This window comes from Lathamus discolor, chromosome 4 (genome assembly GCF_037157495.1).
Source record: "Lathamus discolor isolate bLatDis1 chromosome 4, bLatDis1.hap1, whole genome shotgun sequence".
Taxonomy (NCBI): Eukaryota; Metazoa; Chordata; class Aves; order Psittaciformes; family Psittacidae; genus Lathamus; species Lathamus discolor.
Genome location: NC_088887.1, coordinates 83,171,397 through 83,191,416, shown reverse-complemented (window position 1 = coordinate 83,191,416; position 20,020 = coordinate 83,171,397). Strand labels below are relative to the sequence as shown.

The window sequence follows — 20,020 nt, the reverse complement described above, 5'->3', positions numbered from 1 at the left end:
AGGAACACCTTTCACTAGACCAGGTTGCCCCATCCAACCTGACCTTGAACACCAGCAGGTATGGGGCATCCACAACTTCTCTGGGCAACCTGTTCCAGTGTTTTGACACCATCACAGTGAAGAATTTCTTCCTAACACCTAATCTAAATTTCCCCTCTTCGAGCTTAAAGCCGTTCCCGCTCGTCCCATCACTACATGTCCTTGTAAAAAAATTCCTCTCGTACACATAAATAATCACGTAGCTTTCTGCTGTGCTTGGCTCAGCCCTGGCTTCACCAGCTTCAAAAATACATCGCTTTCCCCGCTAAGAATCAGAACTGCTAGAATCAGCACGTTTCAAGCCCCTGAACGTCTGCTTTTGGCCGAATTCGTTCCTTTCAAGCCCAACAAAGCCCCTATTTGTGATTCCCATTCCCATCACACTTCCAATCTGCATAATCACAACCCTGGCACCACCAGGCTCTAATTACGCGGCTCACGGGCGGAGCGGCGCCCTGGGCCAGCTCCAGCGCGCGGGCGGGGTGCGGGGACGGCACCTTTGTTTAACGACGGGCACTGAGCCGGCCGCGGGGCTGCCCGCGGAGCTCCCTGGGGAGGCGGCCCCGCCGTCCTTCCCCCGGGCCGATGGCGGGGGAGCCGGGCGCCTCTTTGTTCCCGCCGTGTGCGTGTGCGCGGCGCTCCGGCTGCCCGAGTGGGAGGGGATGAAGGCATCCCACCCGCGTCCTCGCCGCCGCTGACGGCAGGCGCAGGAGCTGCGGCGGAGCGGGTCGGACCGCTCAGCGCCGGGCAGGGCCCCCAGCGCGGCGACTCCCGGCGCTCCTGCCGCCCGCGGGGGCCGGGCGCTGCCCTCCGGCGGCGCGGCGGAGCAGGTGCCGGTAGCGGTGGTGCCGGCGGCGGGATGGAGGCTGCGTTGCTGAAGCCGGCGATGATGGCGGAGGTGAAAGGGAGCGGCGCGGGCTCCGCCGTCAGCGCCGAGCTGGAGGTGAAGAAGCTGCAGGAGCTGGTGCGGAAGCTGGAGAAGCAAAACGAGCAGCTCCGCAGCCGCGCTGCCGCCGCCGCCGCCGTCGCGGTCGCCACCGGCCCGCCCAGCCCGCACCTGCTGCGGGCGCCCGGCGGGCTGCGCCCTGCCAGCCCTCCGTCGGCGGCGGGCAGCGGGGCCGCGCCGTGCCTGCCCGGGCCGGTGCCCACCCTGCTGTGCGCCGCCGTGCTGGGCCCGCCGGAGCCGCTCGCCTATTTCAAGCCCACGCTCGGCCTGCCTGCGGCCGGCGGCGGGGGACAGGACACTGGAGGTGGTCCGGGGTCAGCGGCGGCGGCGGCGGCCACCACCGTGCTGGACGAGGTGGCGGTGCTGGAGCTGGAGGACGGCTGCTGCGGACAGGACGAGGATACATGGTACATGCGGCGCGCCCCGCCCCGCCTGCGCACCTCTCACCCCGGCCGGAGCCCCCGCAGCGCGCACGCCGCGGGCGCTCCCCAGGCTCCGCTTAGCGTTAGCCCCCCGATAATCCACCCGATCTCCTTCTGCTTAAACTGAAATCTGCCGGTTTTCCCCCAAAACATGCCATCAGTGCGGGACCCGCCTGGCGGGAGGGGCCCGTGTCCGTGATGAGGTTCAGGTTGGGCTTTTGCCACCCCGTCTCGCTCTCGGTAGGGGATCTGTGCTTGTTCCCCACTGCGAGGAAGATCGCTTTTCTCTAATTTCGGATCTCAGCCGAGTTTCAGCCTCCTGTTTACATAAGGAATTAAAAATAGAGTAATTGTTCTGGGAAAGCCTTTATAAGAGCAGTGGCTGCCTCCCTATGCTAAAATCTGTGCCCAGTTGTCTCCTGTCTTCAGGGATTTGGCAGGGCTTTTGTCTTTTAGACACTGATCTAATGGTTGGTTGTGTATCTCAGACGCCCATGTAGCTCCACAAGGCTCGGCTGGGTGCTAGGAAATTGAAATAAAGCAGAAGTGAATGGCAGATGAATACAACAGAAAATAAAATCGACCTAGAGGGATGATTGGGCTCTCTTAAAAACAAATAGAGGGGGAAGTTGTAGACTGGAGATACAAATAAATAAACCTGGTGCCTGGAGACTTGTCAGCAACGTGGACAACATTGTAGGGACAGTGCTGGAATGCTATAGGAATCATTGGCTGCGTAACCATGTTTAAACATAATTGGTGCTCAGTTGTTCTAAAGTGTCAGTTATAAATTATGGATTAGCTGTATTTAAAGAACTGTTTTAAGGATCTGTCAGAGCTTTAATGTAGGTTTTTATGTGGTTAGTTTTCAAATCAAGCTGAAATTTATGTCATCTGGAAATAAAATACAGTATAGCGCTTCTGAGATGCATTTAGCATCCGTGTTTTTTTGGTAGAAGAGAAAGCGTTTAAAAATTAAGCTAAATAGCATAAATGTTTCTTGAATGCTCATGGTGTACTTCGCGGTACAAATAATACCATGCTGCAGCTTTGGAAAATTGCTTTTGAGAGTCATCAACAAGTATGGCAATTCATGCCAGTGTTGTTTCATTGTGCGTAGCGTTAGTCTGCACAGGGCTGTTTTGGGGTTGTCAGCCCAGACTCGAACCAAATTTTACATCAGTCCTAACCCCTAGCTTTCCTTCACGTTAAGAAATATCAAACTTATTTGATCCTGTCCTGTTAAACAAAATGCTTTCCCTGTTTGCATTTCAGGCTGGTGGACAGTCATTGTTATTTTATGTGCCTTAGTACAATATCCTGTTTTTCCAACAATTTCCTATAATTTCCATCAATTTCCTATTCCTTTCAACCTCTGGAAGCAGTCCTAAATGCTTGGGGGGGAGAGGGGGGGCAAAATTTACCTTCATATCACACAACTGTGTGTCCACTGGAAAAATTTAATGGCAGGGGTTTGTTAATCAGTTTATTCCACTAAGAGTGACTTGTTTTAGCTGTTGAACGTTTTCATTTCAAGGCTAAATCTCTGTCATTGTCCATGAAAGGTCAGCGGTGTAATGCTAGCTGCTTGGAGCTTGTTTGTAATGTCAGTGCTCAAAGCAAACTGCGATCTGGAAAGCCAGAGGCCGATGAGTCAATCCTAATTGTTGATCAGTAATTTTAGTCCTTGGATACCTGTGCAGTTACAAAACCCCATAGAATTAGAGTCGTTCCAGACAAATCCAGCCTATTTTTGCTGTTCAGCTTTTCACACGAACTCAGTTGTTCAGCTTTTGAGGCACTTTTGCAGGTTAACAGGAAAGATGAAAGTTTTTCTGGTTTGCCTTTTTTTTTTAGCTTTTTCCTTAGCTTTTTTTTTTTTTTTTTTTTTTTTCAAATAGGTAGCCAGGCACTGCTGGAAGTCAGGGGAAATGAGTCCTCTCCTTGGAGAAATTCAATAGTTGATCTCTGCTGGGATTGCTGAGAGAGATGGCAATCACAGCAAGGATGTTTATTCCTTGTGAGCTGGATAGAGAGTGCTGATTGACTTCAAAGGGATAAAAAAGAACCCCATTGATCAGACACTGGAGAGCAGTTGCTCTCGGGGGATTTGCGTAGCTGTTGAGCCAAAACCCCGAAAGTGAAAGGCTGCTACCTGTTAGTGTTTCTCTGAGGAGCTAATCCCTTGGGATTTTGTAGGGCTTGCCTTTGCTCCACTGTGTGCAGGTCAGATTCCTTTGCAGCCTGTGGAGTGTTTACCTGGTACCTGAAAAAACTTCCTCTCACTGCAGTCCCATCGATGTAATCCGAAGTGGTCAGGACAGGGAGCTGCGAGCGGCCTCCAGCAGCCAAGAATAGTTTCCTTCCTGGGAGACTTGCTCTCCCCAAGGTGAACCAGCATCTGCTTGTGCCCACTAATCTACAAAGGCAGCGGTGGCAACGCAGAGCCCAGCTTCAGGAATTTCCCCGATTTGATACCTGGCTGTACTTGACCATCTGATTAGCTGCCTACTATTGTCTGAGAATAGCACATACACTCTTAGCTTTTTTTCCTTATTTTTATTTTCCTGCTGGAATTGAATATCAAAATCGGATCTTCATTGTTTTTCAGCAGATGTTTTCTAATCTTTAAAAGTGTGATTTGTACAACATTTGATTCATCTGAGACAAGATACTGTGTGTGAATATCAGCAACACTCTGACAAGTTGATTAAATTGTTATAGGTAAAAGATGGAAATAGTTAACAGTGAAATTGTGATTTAAATGTGAAATCTAGTACTTGAAATTATCTAATCTCAAGTAAAGTTAAATCTGCAAAGGAAAACTGATAGCTCCTTTGGTGTATGTACAACACCTAATGCATTGGAACCTTGGGCAGTGCTGAAATTCAGACGATGAAAACAAGTTTAGATTTTCAGAAAGATGAGATGGAAGATTTTTATGAGAAATCTGCTTGAACTTTGTTTTGATGTGCCAGACCTGTAAAGTTCATATTTTGCCATCACTTTTTCAGAGGGGAAGGAATCAAACTAGTGAAAACTCTTCTACTTTGGAATATCTTTTGTTATTAGATACCATATTGCAGGCCTTTGCACTGTTACACATTGTTAGCAGGCAGGAAAGTGGGAATACAGAAGTAAACTTCGAAGTATTGTGTTATCTTCCTGATATTTGTGTGTATTTTGGTTAAGGTTGTATATCTTGCCTACCAAGACTCTCACTCCTCAAGAGAAATCACTGAGTCCCCTGCAGTGGTGCAGGCGTGTTCTGGATCATCCAAGTCCTGAGATAGAGGCTGCAAAACGTTCCCTATGCTTCAGATTGGAACAAGGTAATCTTATTCTTTAAATTTCTTTACTAGTATGTTATCGTTTTTGGTCTGGTCTTTCACTCGTGTTTGGTGTTTTTCACAATTTAGCAAGCTCCACAGATGGCACACATGCAAGTTTTTTTTCTATATATGCAAGTCTTCCTCCACTAAATGCTAACAATTGTTTGGGGGGGGTTTCTGCTCATGCATGTTTTCAAGTGTTCTTCTCCTTTGTTATCCTTTTCTTCACCTGCATAACTCGTGTCTTTTAAACTTGGCAGTTTTTATCCATTGCTTATAATGGTGAACCTCCTGGCAAGAAAACGTTAATGTAAACTTTACTGTTGGTGTCTCTATCAAGATTTGAAAAATGATGCTTTTTGTTGTTTTGCAAAGTCAAAATTATTATGGTGCTATAAATTTTTAGAGGCATATTTTTCCATATCTGTGTACTATCAGGACTTTGCTGAGTATAGGACAGACCAAGAAGAGCTATAACATGACTGCTAGCACTTCTTTGTTAGGCTCTCAGTAGTCTCAAGGACTGGGATCTATCCGATGGGTGTTTGGTGCCAGTGAACTTGTAGAATTATAGGTGGATGTGCTGAATGTTGTTCTAAATAAGTATCAGTCAGCATTATTTTTACTTTTTTACCACCCAGGGTCCTATTAAGATTGTAATGAGTGTTGTTGAAGAAAGTGGTTAAGGTAGGATGTTAAGGTTTATAACTCACTAAGAAAGAAGCAGCAAATGAACAATATAGGTGACAGGAAAATGGAATAAAGCTAATGACAATATGAGCATATGGCTGTATAAGCTAACTACAGCCATCATTAAAAGATTGAGCATGTTCCTGTATGCTTTGGAGGGTATGAGTAGCTGGGTAGCTGCAGATTAGTATTATCCAAAATCAGGTATTTAACAGAATCAGTCTCTGTAGGCAGCTGTCTTTACATCAACTATAAAAGATTGAACAGTGATTATTGTCCTAGCAATATTTAGTTCAGCTCATTTGCCTTAAGTTAGGTGGGCTAAGCTGTGGTTTCTATGTTGGTAATCATCCAACCTAGGTTTAGGGTGGAATTTGTCTCGTGATTTAGACACTTCTTGTCCATGCTTGGCAGTCAGTGGGAGTTTAGTCCATAGAGTCAGAGGAATCAGGGGAGATGCTCAAGTGATGAGATGTAGGAAATGGCCTCAAAATGAAGTCAGTAGCTCTCTTAAGACGAGTAATAGGTGCTTGACACTCAACTCCCATCTAGTCATCTGTTGTCTATGTGGTGTAGGATATCCCTGTGTGGTTGCCCCATCCCTTGAAGTGTTCAAGGTCAGGCTGGGTGTGACTTTGAGCAACCTGGTCTAGTGGAAGGTGTCCCTGCCCAGCAGGGGTGTTGGAACTGGATGATCTTTAAGGTCCCATCCAGCCCATGCCATTCTGTGTTTGCAGTCTGGAGCTGACTTTCATGTAGAAGCTCAGTTTAGATTGCCCCACATAGGTATCCAGTGCCATTTGAGAAGGCTTCAGTTACTCTGGTTTCCACTCAGGACAGATACAGACCTTCCACAAGTCCTGTGTCATATCTGCCATACCCTTGATGACATCTTGGCCATGCAAGATGGGCAAGCACACTTAATGTATAGACGACTAAATCAAGCCCGTAACATGCATGTAGAAACAAGCTCAATCTCTTTCTGTGCAGAAGTCACAGTGAGTGACATATGTCACAGAGTTATGCTGACAGTGAGCTGATTTAATCCATATGTTCTACTCATGATGGGTTCATGCATTTCCTGGGCTCTGTACAAAGTTTCTGAGAAATTACATGCCGTGTATAAAACTCATTATGGGAGCAGTATGTTCAAGGAGGGAATAGGCTCGTGTTTCTGCTGCAGCAATTCTATCCTGAAATTGTTTTAATTAATAACTCAGACTTGATTAACTCTCGTATTTCTAAAGATTTTATCACCTATATCTTTACAAGTAATACATAATGAGCCAATGCTGTATTTCTTACCCTAACTGTGTAGAAGGCTTTTTTCACAATATTTATTTCTCCCTCAGTTTGAAACCAGATATGAGGTTGTTGTAAGAATCTAATAATTTTGTTTTAAAAGTACAACAAACTTTCTGTAACCTGACTTTCCTGGGGTTTGTTCTGCAGTGCACTCTCATCAGTAAGTGTATGTGTATAAATACATACATATAATTTTAGCCTAATTGTAAAAATGTCTCAGTAAGAGCATCATTCTTCTTTTCTGGTCCTAAAATTTCAAACTTTGTCTGCCCCCTTTTAGCCGTATGCCTTGCAAGAGCATTTTAGCATTGAAAGAGCATTGAATTCTAGTTGTGCCTCTTCTGTTTGGCACTGAGTCTATGGTAACACTGAAGTACTTGAGAATTATTAAACATGTAGTGAAAAAATTTATGAAGTACCAGAGCATGGTTTCTGAAATGAATTAGAGGTAGAATTGGTTTAGTAATGTTATCCATGGTGCATTTGCCAAAAATTAATCCAGTTTAGATTGTCATAGCTTTTTAGGCACTATAGTGCACATAGAAATAAAAAGCAGTTAAAATTGATTTTTGTCTGCAAAGGCAGCATACCTAAGTAAGTGCACACAGAAAGAAGAGCTGTGAGCCAAAATTAGTAAAGTTTTGCCAGTCTATTTTTCTGAGTTTTAAGGAATTCCTATTGTCTTCTTAAGATTTTTAAATCTGTGCTCATCTGTTCCTGCTGATGTAAATTTTCTGTGTTACATATATCTTGATTTTCATAAAAGTATTAATTTGCTGTCTGAAATATCCCAGCATTAGGATAGGTCATAACAAGGCTAAAACTCTAGTGAGAAACTCCTGGCAAAACAGTCGTAGGTGATGAATTAATACAATGCTTACTTGATCTTCCAAGCTAGAGAATCAGTTGGATGATGCTCTTTTACTTTTTGCCTTGCTGTGCTCAACAGTCTGTTTCTTTTTGAGTTAAATTGACTGCTTCAAGTATTTCATTGTGGAAGTAAGATTTCATCTTGGAATAAATCTACGGGTATAAGCACTGTGGTGGTCTGCAGCAGGTGGTTCATCTGTGAACCCTGGACAAGGTCTACCACTAAGTAGGTAAAGCTTTTATCTTGTTCATAATGAACTAGGCTTATTACAAACTCTGTTTCTGTGGATTAAGCATGCTAGCTTTAAGGAGGATGACAGTTAAATGTAACCTCATACGATAAGATCTTTGCTTGGAGTTATTCCTGTTTTCCATGAGCTATTACAGTGTCTGGGTAATATTTGTGTCTCTTATTTTTTTCTTTCTCCCTGACCTGGATCACTTCTTTGTTTTTGCTCTTCTTCAGTCATCTTTTGTTTGAAACCTTTCTGGTTGGTTTTGTTTACAGCAGTTCTCTCTCTACCATAGGGTCAGTTCCCTCTCCCTTTGTTTTTTAATCTTGCCATCTATTTTATTTCCTTTAGATTCATTCAAATCAACAGGGCCACATAACAGTCTTAACAGTGTGATGGAGCTTCTTTGTATTTTGTTGGTAGTACTTGGAGATTTTGGGGCACATCAGTATTAAGCCCAGTTAGCAGAGAAATGTGGTGTGTAAACTTCCTAGCTGGTGCAGACGGGTATAGCCCTTCTGAAATGGATGAGATGGTGTTGACTGACACCCTGGCTGGAGATACCCTGTATAGCTTCACTGCTGTAAAATGCTCTGGAGGAGGCAGGTGGATAAACTGAGGAGTTAAGAGGCTTAGCAAGGAGTCAGTCTGTAGGAGCTCAGCTTTTATTCAGGGCTTCAAAGCATATCTCATCCAATTCAGCCTTCCAGACAGAAAGCTCCTCTTTCTTGGAGAATATGAACTATTGGCTAGTTTCCCACGACAGCTAGTTTCAGCGTTTGGCTTAGATGAGTTCTTATTCAGAAGTGCTGCTTCAGATGTTTAAGAAGTGGAGGCAATGGAAGTCTGTAGATTTTGCAGTTGGCTGCAGTAATTTACAGTTTCAAGATTAAACCCTTAAATTGAGTAATGTACTTCAGGATGAATGCTGTTATGTCATCTAGAGAATGATAAGGTGTGTTGTGAAACACACCTGTTCTGGTTTCCAATTGCTGATGATTTCACAAACCCCAAGAATCTCATCAGTGACATTTAGCCTTTATTGTGTTGGATCCCAATGTCAGATGTCCATTAAGTTTGATGGCCAAGCATATAACATACCCAGAAAAAAAGAAAAAAAATGTAAAATAAATTCCTTAACAATGGTATATTCTTTTTACTTGTAAAAAAACAATATTACAGCTGGTAGGGCTCCAGGCAGAAGATTTTTGCCTGGATGTGCAACTTCTTGCTTAAAGAGAAGGTTGAGGTCCCGTCCCATTCTCCTAATTCTCTTTCACTTCCCAGTGATTCATAGTGAAGTGATTTAATTTGTAATCTTCAAGATATAAAATACATTTCATCAACTGTTAAGAAGTGCTGTCAGAGGGAACTTCCGTGTTGTAGTCTGTTAACAGCAGAATCAAACAGAAAATGCTGTAAGTGGACGAAAGCTTTTATTTTGTGTGCTTGAGCTGGATCCAGTGCTGCGCCCAGTGCAAGGTGGGATTTTTTTATTATTCTGATACAGGTTTATTTGCTGTCCATTGATAGATCTGAAATGTGTGTTGTGTCACTCGGGACTAGATTAATAAGATTTAGTCTTATTGTATTTTTCTCATCATTATTTTTCATATGTAATGGAGATATAAAGTTTTATGTAAAATGCTTTTGGGGTAAAATGATACCGTGTTGGAGCTTGCAGATGATTGGATCATTGCTTCCATCATAAATAATAAAATGCCTAAAGCTCTAAAAGGAATGAAAGAAGTGGCACAACAGGTTTGGTTCCTTTTTCTAAATGTTTCTGATAATAAAAGGTGATAAGCAACTGTAATTTCTGTCATCATAAGAGCACCTTTCGGGGAAAGCACTATCTCAGAGGACAAGATGCATAGCTGTCTTCTGCTGCACTACAAGCTTAGTGCTTGGAGGGCACACATCCATGCACAGGAGCAATTTCCTATTAGCTTCCATTTATTTGATGTAACCTGTTGTAACAGCTACATAATTCCAAGCAGTTCTTAGAGGTTTTGCAAATGACGATATCACTGTATTTTCTGATGCAGCTGCTGATCATGATTTGTGTATTGCATTTGGGAAGAGCTCCGGTTTGATACTCTGCTTGCATTTCAGAGTATTTTCTCTCTCCTACTGGAACATTTCTACTCTGCAAATGCACTGCAAGATAGAAATATTTGGTTGAAAACCCTTATGGCAACAAATGCATAGAAGATCAAACACTTGTTCATTTCACAGATATCTCTTGCCTTTTTAATATAGCTCTTAGATATGACTTCCGCTTTTTATTAAATTATACATACTCTTTAAGAATTTAATTTCATATTTGGGGATTGATTGTCATGCAGCTCATAAATATTTTCTTAGAATTGATTTCTAGTTGTCATTACATGTGCCAGAAGATGCTGAGTTACGAAATTTACCTAAAGGTTTGTGGAGAGGTGGTGTTGGATCTTATCTCAGTTGAGAAGATACCCATCCCATTTTAGAATATAGGTGCTATATTAATTCATGCTAGCTGCTGAGCTGAGATTATCGACTCATCCTGAGTGTTTAAACAGCTAGAAAAACGCTGTCAAATTTTACATGAGGATTTCATCAGGCTTATTTAATATAAGAATAACTTATTCTTGCCATATAGGCTCAGAGTCTGTAACGCAGCATATGTCTAAAAGCAATAGTAGTAGCATCAGCCCTGACAGTCACACTAAAAATAAAGGCACAGTTAGTGTTATCCGGCAGAGTACTAATCATTGGTTTTGTTTCCAAAGTATGCAGCTACTTTCCTGGATAGACATTAAAAAGAAACATCGGATTTATTGATGGACCTCTGGGTACTTGAAAGCTTATCCTCTGAAGATACCTTTTGTATGGAAAAGAGGATCTTTTCAAAACTGGGTTGTGCTGGAAGCTGCCATTTCATTTTTGTTCCTGATAGTCTGAGTCATGCCAATTGTTTGCTAGCCCCAGTTATTGTTACAGCTTTTCTCTTACATGCTGACTTCCTTTCACTGCTTATTTTTGATGTCTGCAGAAGAGAGCTGGGAATAACATTTCATAATGTAGATGAGCCTCCCCCATGTGGTACATAGAGGTGGCACTGCCTCTTTACTAAAAGGTGGATTTCCATATTTTCACTTTCAGGGAGCACTTTGGTTCTTGTTCTTACAGCATTGCATCTTTTGGGAAGCTTTTGTTGAGACTGTTCCATGCCATGGCCCCTAAGTATCTTTTGATTGGTTACTTTTGGGGTATAGTCCGTAGTCCTGTAAATGTGCCATGCAGTTTTTCTCCTTGGTAGCTGACCTCATGTCTTAATATATTAGAAGTCAGTTATCTGCACTTGCTTTACTGAGTGTTCCACTGAGTGTTCCATATCCAGCATATCTCTGTTCATATTTCATGGAAATAAAATATTTACACCAGTAGTTTGCTTTTACCTAAGGGTTCATGCCAAAATGCTTGTAATAAAACCTTTTTGACTCTCCCTGGTAAGGAATGGTAGTCAATAAGCTCTAGTCTGAATACTTGAGGCATAAGGATATAATTTTTCTTTCATGCCCCCCTCCAACTTCTATTTTATTAATTTTACTTTTAGAGTGAAATATATTTGTAAAACTTACAACAACAGAAAAGGTTTTCTTGTGGAATGTTCACTTTTGGTGGGGTCCCTAAGCCATTTGTGAAGTCTTTGAATGTGGCTTGATCAAACACTATGATGGAATACTTCATTAAGAGATTTACACTTCTGAGAAATCTGAGGGAGAAAAGTAGTATAAATATACCTGTGGGACAGAAAATTACTTTTGTCAGCAAAAGAGGCTGAAACCTGGGTAATTCTTGTTTTGAAAAGCATTTGAAGCAATGTAAAAATTACATTTTTACTAATTTTAAAGAATCACATGAAGTCACAAAATATACTTCAACATGTTCTTGAATATTTTATTTTATGATTGAAGTGTGAGATGTTACGGAAAACGTACAGAGTAACAATTCATTTTTAAAGTGACATTAAGCTGATAGCTTATACATTATTTATTTCATCTTTTTATTTTATGTATTTTTTTAAATTTTTGTGTTATCAAAAAAACCCCAAACTGTGCTACAGTGTAAAGTACCTGTAAACCGGGTCTACATAGCTGGCTGAGCTAAGATCGAACCCACTTTCTAACACCAGAGAAATCTGTACAGTAGTGCTATTTTGGGATAGCTTTTTTCATAAAAGCAGATGGCTGATGTCTGTGTATATTTAACCCTGTGCACCTCCCTACCACAAAGGGACACTGCAAATGCATTCTGACTTGGAACAAGTAAGTTTTCTTACTTTTGGAAAGAAAGCCATCTTCTCTTGCATTCGTCTTTCCCCATTATCCCTGGGAGTGTTCAAGGCCAACTGGGACAGGGCTTTAAGTAACCTCGTCTAGTGGAAGGTGTCCCTGCCCGTGGCAGGGGGTTTCAAACTGTATGATCTTTAGGGTCCCTTCCAACTATTCTATGATTGGTACTGCATAACCATACAATGTTGATCTTGCTGCCTGCGCTGTATTAATTCAGAGTGAGTTGACTTGTATCTCGAAATGCACATTTCTGAAATGGTTGCACATAGAGGTAGCGGTGGCTAACTTTGGTGAAGTCCTCATGCAGTCAGATAAATTCCACTAAGTGAGATAAGAGTTGATGAGCTGTATCCTCTGCTGCATAGGAGAGATCAGTTAATTTCTCACTTAGTTTTGTCTGCAGCTGCTGGAGCACAGATTGTATCTAAGTAGGGTAAGGATTTGTAACTAGAGGGCTTTTTGTGGTGCTAAAGGTTATGACTAACTTCACCGAACTTTAGTGATTTGAATTAGATACCTGGGAAAAACTTAACTGTCCATTGACTCTGAAGAAGCTAAGGGGCAGTTCATTCAACCTGTCTTCCTCCATTCTTAAGCAATTGTCTGAACTGAGTTTAGGATACTCATTTCTCTCCACTAATTAGAAAAAACTTGGGAGTACTTAATGTTGGAAGGAGTTAGATGGCAATATGCCTTTATACTTTTAGCGAGTCTTCAATACCTGCTGCATTTTGCAAGGCTAGCGCTGATACCTTTAATTCAGGGACTGTTTCTCATTGTCTCCTTTTATTCAGTCATTGCACTTCAGACCCTGCTCATAATCATTTGTTTAGATGTTTAAGTTCATTCTAAGCTCATTAGGGGGCCTATAGGGATGCTGGGGAGGGACTCTTCATCAGGGACTGTAGTGACAGGACAAGGGGTAACAGGTTCAAACTTAAACAGGGGAAGTTTAGATTGGATATAAGGAGGAAATTCTTTCCTGTTAGGGTGGTGAGGCACTGGAATGGGTTGCCCAGGGAGGTTGTGAGTGCTCCATCCCTGGTGGTGTTCAAGGCCAGGTTGGATGAGGCCTTGTGTGGGATGGTTTAGTGTGAGGTGTCCCTGCCCATGGCAGGTGGGTTGGAACTAGATGATCTTGAGGTCCTTTCCAACCCTAACTATTCTATGATTCTATGATTCTGCAGAACAGGGACAATTGGGGTCTTTGTTTTTTTCACATACTGGTAGCTCATCTGAATCCTTCTATGATAGGCACAAAAATTTTGTACCAGGGTCCGTACACTGATGAAATGGTGTGATCACTGTAGTATGTGTCTGCTAGTAGTGAGATACATGGTATACTGCTTTGTGTTGCATATGAATCGCAGGGAGAAATCTGTGTGATTCAGTTTTGCTCAGACATATTTTTTTGTGTCGTGGTTACTGAAGCCAGACATGAAGCTGTTTCCGTTGCGTCTGACTGTAAGTACCTTGTCCTTGGATCTCAGACATTTGTTACTTAATTCATACAACATATTGCCCAGATTTATTCCACCTAATTTTAGGCATGTGCCTGGTATACCTAATTTAACAGTGCAATCACTTTGGCCATGGTTCATTTACCTTAACAAGGATACTACGTGTAATTTGACATGGTCTTGGGTCCTTGAAATATCTAGATGGGGCAGATGGTTTGATACAGGACCTGCACAGCAGCCTCACTTAACTGGACCAGCTGGAGCACCTCAGATGTCATTACATTCTGGTTTTAGACAGCTGAATTATGCCCCTGCTGTTCTGTGCTGAAGGGTGGGCTCTGCTCCAGGCTGCAGGTGTTTAAATGAAGCTGTCTAAGCATATGAGATGTGTTTAGTGTGCCCAAGTCTGGTGGACTTCAGGTCGCAAGGACAGTGTTGCTATGTTTCTCCAGAGCTGAAGCTGTTGGGAGTCTCAGACCCAGGAGGTTTCTCCTCTCCAGTCCACTAGATGTGAGGCTGCTACAGTTTCTTATTTTCATGTCCAGCCAGTTGTTAAGACTGAGTCTTGCCAGCAGGTCTCGCACTCTCACTTGTCCATGTGCAGCCACATGGATGTGTTTGCCACCCGCCTGGACTTACGTTCCCTGTGTTGTTCGGCTTCTGACACCCTTGCTGTGGTAGCTGACCCGTACATCCATTGTCCGGGCAGTATCAAGGCCCCAGACCTCTGGTCCTGTTCGCTGGCTAGTTTGACTTGATGTTTATTGACATTTCACACGCTCATGTGGACATCTGGTAGCTGGCCTAGACCCAAAGTCTCTCCGGTGCCAAGCCTGTAGCCCTGTAGTTGCTCAATAATGGGTTCCCAGACCTCTTGTCTGTCTGGTTGGCTAGCATGGTTTGAAGTTTGCTGAACTCTCTTACACATGCATGTGCGTTTGTGCACTCATACATGGCACAGACAACACCCTTTGTGCAGAAAAATAGTTCAGTATGCAAGTAGAGACTGATCAAGTGCAGGGCTGGCTTACAGCAGTGACCTGTTCACAGTCTGTTCCTTATTATGTCGAGCAACATTTCATGTTGCATCTGGTTACAAGTCGTCTCCTGGTATACCTTCATACAAACAGTATTTAGTAGCCCATTATAGCCAATATAAAGACAGGGCTAGGTTTGGTTGTCCATATATATGTGTGGCACTGATGCCCTGGAAATGCCCTGAATGGATATCTAAATGGCAGAATATGCCTACTTGTGGGCAGCTGAATTGAGCTGTAGGTCTTCATTGACTGCAGTCAGAGCTTAGGTGCAATACTTAGTTGTGGACATCATAGACACTCAGAGGACATGTCTGGGAAGGTAGAAAGGTAGTGAAGAATGCCTGAAGCAATCCTATGACAGAAGCTTAATTTTTTTTTCTTCTTAGAAATGTGTTAGCATCTTACAGGTTTTTTTAATAGACATTGGTTTTATTGGTAATGAAATCGAATTAATCTCTTCAGTGATACAGGTATTAGTATGCAGGCAACTTTAATATGTAACCTCCTAATTTGAAAGAATTAGTTTAAGAGTTTTGGAAGGAAAAATTGTCATTATTTTCTTACTCATTCTGGGTGTAACTTCCCGCTATAGCTTTTAAAGGATTAAAATGTTGGCATATGGCTTCTGTGGTTTTTCATGCGTCATACAGCAGTATGTATTCATTACTTTGTCTTTTCCATTTAGAATTGCTGTTTACATATAACAAAATTCAGTATGCACTTCATATTAATGATGTCATATTGTTGAAGAGTTACCAGAACATAAGAAAGTAAGTGGTGCAAGATAACGTGTATTTTCAGCATGTGAATGGACTTTGAGTAGCATTAACTACTTGCTGCTTCTTTTAAAGCCACTTGAAAGCCATGTAAAGATTTGTGTCAGAAATTTAAGTAAGCTGTTAGGGCCAGGGGCTGTCATTTGTTGTGTCCTTCAGGAGTGACTCATAAAATGCAATTCCAATTTCACTGGGCTCAAGGTACTACTGCAGTATAACCTTAGTAAAAGTAGGATTAAGTCTTAAGAATTTGCATCTGACTGGTAGCATATCTTTTTTTGTTGTTGTTTTTTCCCCCAATTTTAGAGTTATTTGGCACTTCATGTGTTTGTGATTTTTAGCTTTAGGCAATGTGTTTTCTTCATAACACCTCTTAAGTCTGTTATGGGTGCAGGGAGTGGTTTTGTGGGCTGTAGTATGTGATAGCAGTTCAGTTATCTGTTGTGTTGTTGCCTGCAAAAACAGAGGTCTGGGCTCGGCACCCTAACAGCTTAAGGTCCTTTCTTCCTAGAGGTGCATGTCCCTCAGGTAGATCTGTGAAACACTAGAAAAACCTCTGTGTTCTTTGTTGTTCCTTCCCAGTCCTTAGGGAGGTTAGGGAAGGGAGCAATGGCCAGCATGGAATAGGGTAGGATGGGGTGATGGAGTCATCACTTCAGCCTATCGCTCCATGGTGTCACCAGTTTTCTTTTTTTGTCATTTCTGCTTCACGTGTTGCAGTTATGTAGCCAACATTAAGAGTGCCTCAGGGTTGTTTATTAAATGTCTTTTGAAACATTGTGAAATACTTCGCTGTAATCAGAAATGAGTCTTTATTTCTAAATAAAAAAGATTCAGTCTGTAAGTAGGCACATGTTCCCACTGTATTGGACCTGATCCAAAAGAGATTTTATTTTTGGCCTGTGTGGGTGCTGTTAAATCTGAGGTAATTTTACTTGGAAGAAACAAAATATTTTTTTATAGAATCATAGAATGGTTAGAGTTGGAAGGGACCTCAAGATCATCTAGTTCCAACCCCCCTGCCATGGGCAGGGACACCTCACACTAAACCATCCAACACAAGGCTTCATCCAACCTGGCCTTGAACACTGCCGGGGATGGAGCACTCACAACCTCCCTGGGCAGCCGATTCCAGTGTCTCACCACCCTAACAGGAAAGAATTTCCTCCTTATATCCAATCTAAACTTCCCCTGTTTAAGTTTTAACCCGTTACCCCTTGTCCTGTCACTACAGTCCCTGATGAAGAGTCCCTCCCCAGCATCCCTATAGGCCCCCTTCAGGTACTGGAAGGCTGCTATGAGGTCTCCACGCAGCCTTCTCTTCTCCAGGCTGAACAGCCCCAACTTCCTCAGCCTGTCTTCATACGGGAGGTGCTCCAGTCCCCTGATCATCCTCGTGGCCCTCCTCTGCAGTTGTTCCAGCAGTTCCATGTCCTTTTTATGTTGAGGACACCAGAACTGCACACAATACTCCAGGTGAGGTCTCACGAGAGCAGAGTAGAGGGGCAGGATCACCTCCTTCACCTGCTGGTCACGCTCCTTTTGATGCAGCCCAGGATACGGTTGGCTTTCTGGGCTGCGAGCGCACACTGAAGCCGGCTCATGTTCATTTTCTCATTGACCAGCACCCCCAAGTCCTTCTCTGCAGGGCCGGTCTGAATCTCTTCTTTGCCCAGTCTGTAGCCATGCCTGGGATTGCTCCGACCCAGGTGCAGGACCCTGCACTTGTCATGGTTGAACTTCATAAGGCTGGCATCAGCCCACCTCACAAGCGTGTCAAGGTCCCTCTGGATGGCATCCCTTCCCTCCAGCATATCAACCGGACCACACAGCTTGGTGTCATCGGCAAACTTGCTGAGGGCGCACTCAATCCTACTGTCCATGTCAGCGACGAAGATGTTAAACAAGACCGGTCCCAACACCGATCCCTGAGGTACACCACTCGTTACCGGTCTCCAGCTGGACATCAAGCCATTGACCACAACTCTTTGTGTGCGGCCGTCCAGCCAGTTCTTTATCCACCGAGTGGTCCATCCATCAAATTGATATCTCTCCAATTTAGAGAGAAGGATGTCGTGTGGAACAGTGTCAAACGCTTTGCACAAGTCCAGGTAGATGACGTCAACTGCTTTACCCTTATCCATCAATTCTGTAGCCCCATCATAGAAGGCCACCAAATTGGTCAGGCAGGATTTCCCCCTAGTGAAGCCATGCTGGCTGTCACCAAGCACCTTGTTGTTCTTCATGTGCCTGAGCATGCCATCCAGGAGAATGTGCTCCAAGATTTTACCAGGCACAGAGGTGAGACTGACTGGTCTGTAATTCCCCGGGTCTTCCATTTTCCCCTTCTTGAAAATGGGGGTTATATTTCCCTTTTTCCAGTGATCGGGAACTTCACCTGACTGCCATGATTTTTCAAATATGATGGCCAGTGGCTTAGCAACTTCATTTGCCAGCTCCTTCAGGACCCGCGGATGGATTAAGCTTTATGGAGAAGCTTGAAGAAACATCTCAAGCTTTGTTGTCCAAGCCCACTTCTGCTTATTGTGGATGTGACAGGTTCTGGTGGTGGAAACTCTTTAAAGATACTGTAGAGTTCTTTTTATCCTGAAAGTAAGACATGGGCAGAAGGATGTTGCAGCAGCGTTATAATTGTATTGATGGTCATTCTGCAAGTTGTGTGCTTTGACTCATCTCTTGTGCCATTCTTGTGCTTTCCCTATTGAACTGTACTCTTGATTGGTAATGTTGTATTCCTCTCTCCTTTTCTGTCAGCTTACACTTATGTTACTTGTTTGCAAGGAGCAAGGATTTCCACTTTATTAAATGCTTGTACAATTCTTGCTAGAGCGTATGTACCTCTGGGAGGTACTCAGGGAGTTTCTCGTGATGTCTAAAGTCACTCCATGAGAATTGAAGTTTGGGAATGTGCTCTGAGTTAGTGCCAGGAGAAACCTGTCTTTCTGTAGGGAATCGAAAGAGACTCGTCTGCTTATGCTAAAAATTGTCATTGCAGAAGCCCTGACCCCCACGACAGTAATGCTAATGGTATCAATATCAAACATATGTACATTCAGCCTGGAGAAGAGAAGATTCCAGGGAAACCTTATTGTAGCTTTTCAGTTCTTAAAAGGGGCCTATACAAAAGATGGGGAGAGACTTTTTATCAAGGCCTGTTGTGACAGGACAAGGGGTGATGGTTTAAAAGAAGGGGTATTCAGGCTGGATGCAAGGAAGAAATTCTTTACAGTGGGGGTGGTAAAATCCTGGCACAGGTTGCCCAGAGAGGTGGTGGATGCATCATCCCTGGAGATAAGACTGGCCTGTATGTGGTTCTGGGCAACCTGATCTTGATGAAGATGTCCGTGCTCATTGGGATTGGACTAGATGAGCTTTGGGGGTCCCTTCCAACCCAAACTATTCTATGATTCATTGATTCTATGTCATTTCATCCATTCTCCTAGAAGTAACTGTTTGGCTAGTATTTCTTCATTTTACCCTAGATTGGTGTTGAACTCTAGTTCTACACAATGGTATGTATTCTTAATACTTTATTATAGTTGACAGTCACTTAAACTTCTATCAGTATTTTTCTTAATCCTAAACTTATGTGATTTTTTTTTTCCTTATTTGGTGTTTCAGAAGTATGAAAATGCCATTTTATAGTTTTTTTGTTTTTTTTTTTTTTTTTTAAGGGTTTTGTATTATTTCTCTGCTTTGGGTGGTAGTGTTAACACATTCTCATAATAAGCACATAGCTGTGACACCTGCTATATTTATCCAAATTCCACAGGGGCCCTTGAGGGTAAGTGCTGATTTTGACACCGATTTAAGCCTAACTTGTAGTTTTTCCAGTCAGATTCGGTATAGACAGCAAGTACACATGTGCAAAAAAAAGGGAGTGTGGCATCTTGGAACAGGGTGTCAGAGTCAGAAAGTGTAGACAGAGAAGCCCTCTGCAAAACCCTCCTTTCAGAGGTTTAACCTGTGAATAAAGATGGCAAGTAGATAATGTGTTTATGGGTGTTTCTTGGATGCAGGGGAAATTCAGAGCTAACCAGTAAGGTTAGAAAAAAAACGCAGTTTAAGGTTAATATTTGAATTATTTTATCCTTTTTGTGTTATGATAAATGCTCAAGAGATTTATATCCCAACAGAGACACATATTTGAATTACACCTGGTATGTAATTATGATCATATACTGTTTGGAGGAGGATGGGAAATTGTCCTTCTATGAGTCTGTTATTTACAGAATGGATCCCTTATCTCGCTTGCAGATGATAATTTAAAAATGAGAAAAAGGATTACAAATACTACCAAAAAAATTTAATTTAAGGAATGTAATTAACTGTGTTTTTCTCCAGCCAACTATTACTCTAAACAAAAATTTACATCTTTGATTCAAATTGTTGATAGCATATCTGGTTAGCAGTATAGTACATGTCCACTTAGGAGAACTGCTGTACATCCTTTGTGGCATATGGAAATGAAGTTCTGTCGTATTAACTGGGGCAAAACCCTATCTACCTTCTCTGAAGGAGTGCACTAACCACTACGTAATAGTCTTTT

The 20,020-nt window shown here is 42.7% G+C and overlaps 1 protein-coding gene across 2 annotated transcripts in view; it reads left to right on the top strand.

The window, feature by feature from the left end:
• The first annotated feature begins 859 nt into the window (after positions 1–859).
• The window catches only part of SLAIN1 (SLAIN motif family member 1), a 51,117-nt gene continuing 31,956 nt past the window's right edge, over positions 860–20,020 (top strand). For both annotated transcript variants that reach the window (XM_065675807.1, XM_065675806.1), the window contains exons 1-2: positions 860–1,392; positions 4,600–4,739. In XM_065675807.1, coding sequence (XP_065531879.1) covers positions 899–1,392; positions 4,600–4,739 — 634 coding nt within the window. In that variant the 5' untranslated portion in view covers positions 860–898. The remainder of the gene's footprint in view (positions 1,393–4,599; positions 4,740–20,020) is intronic.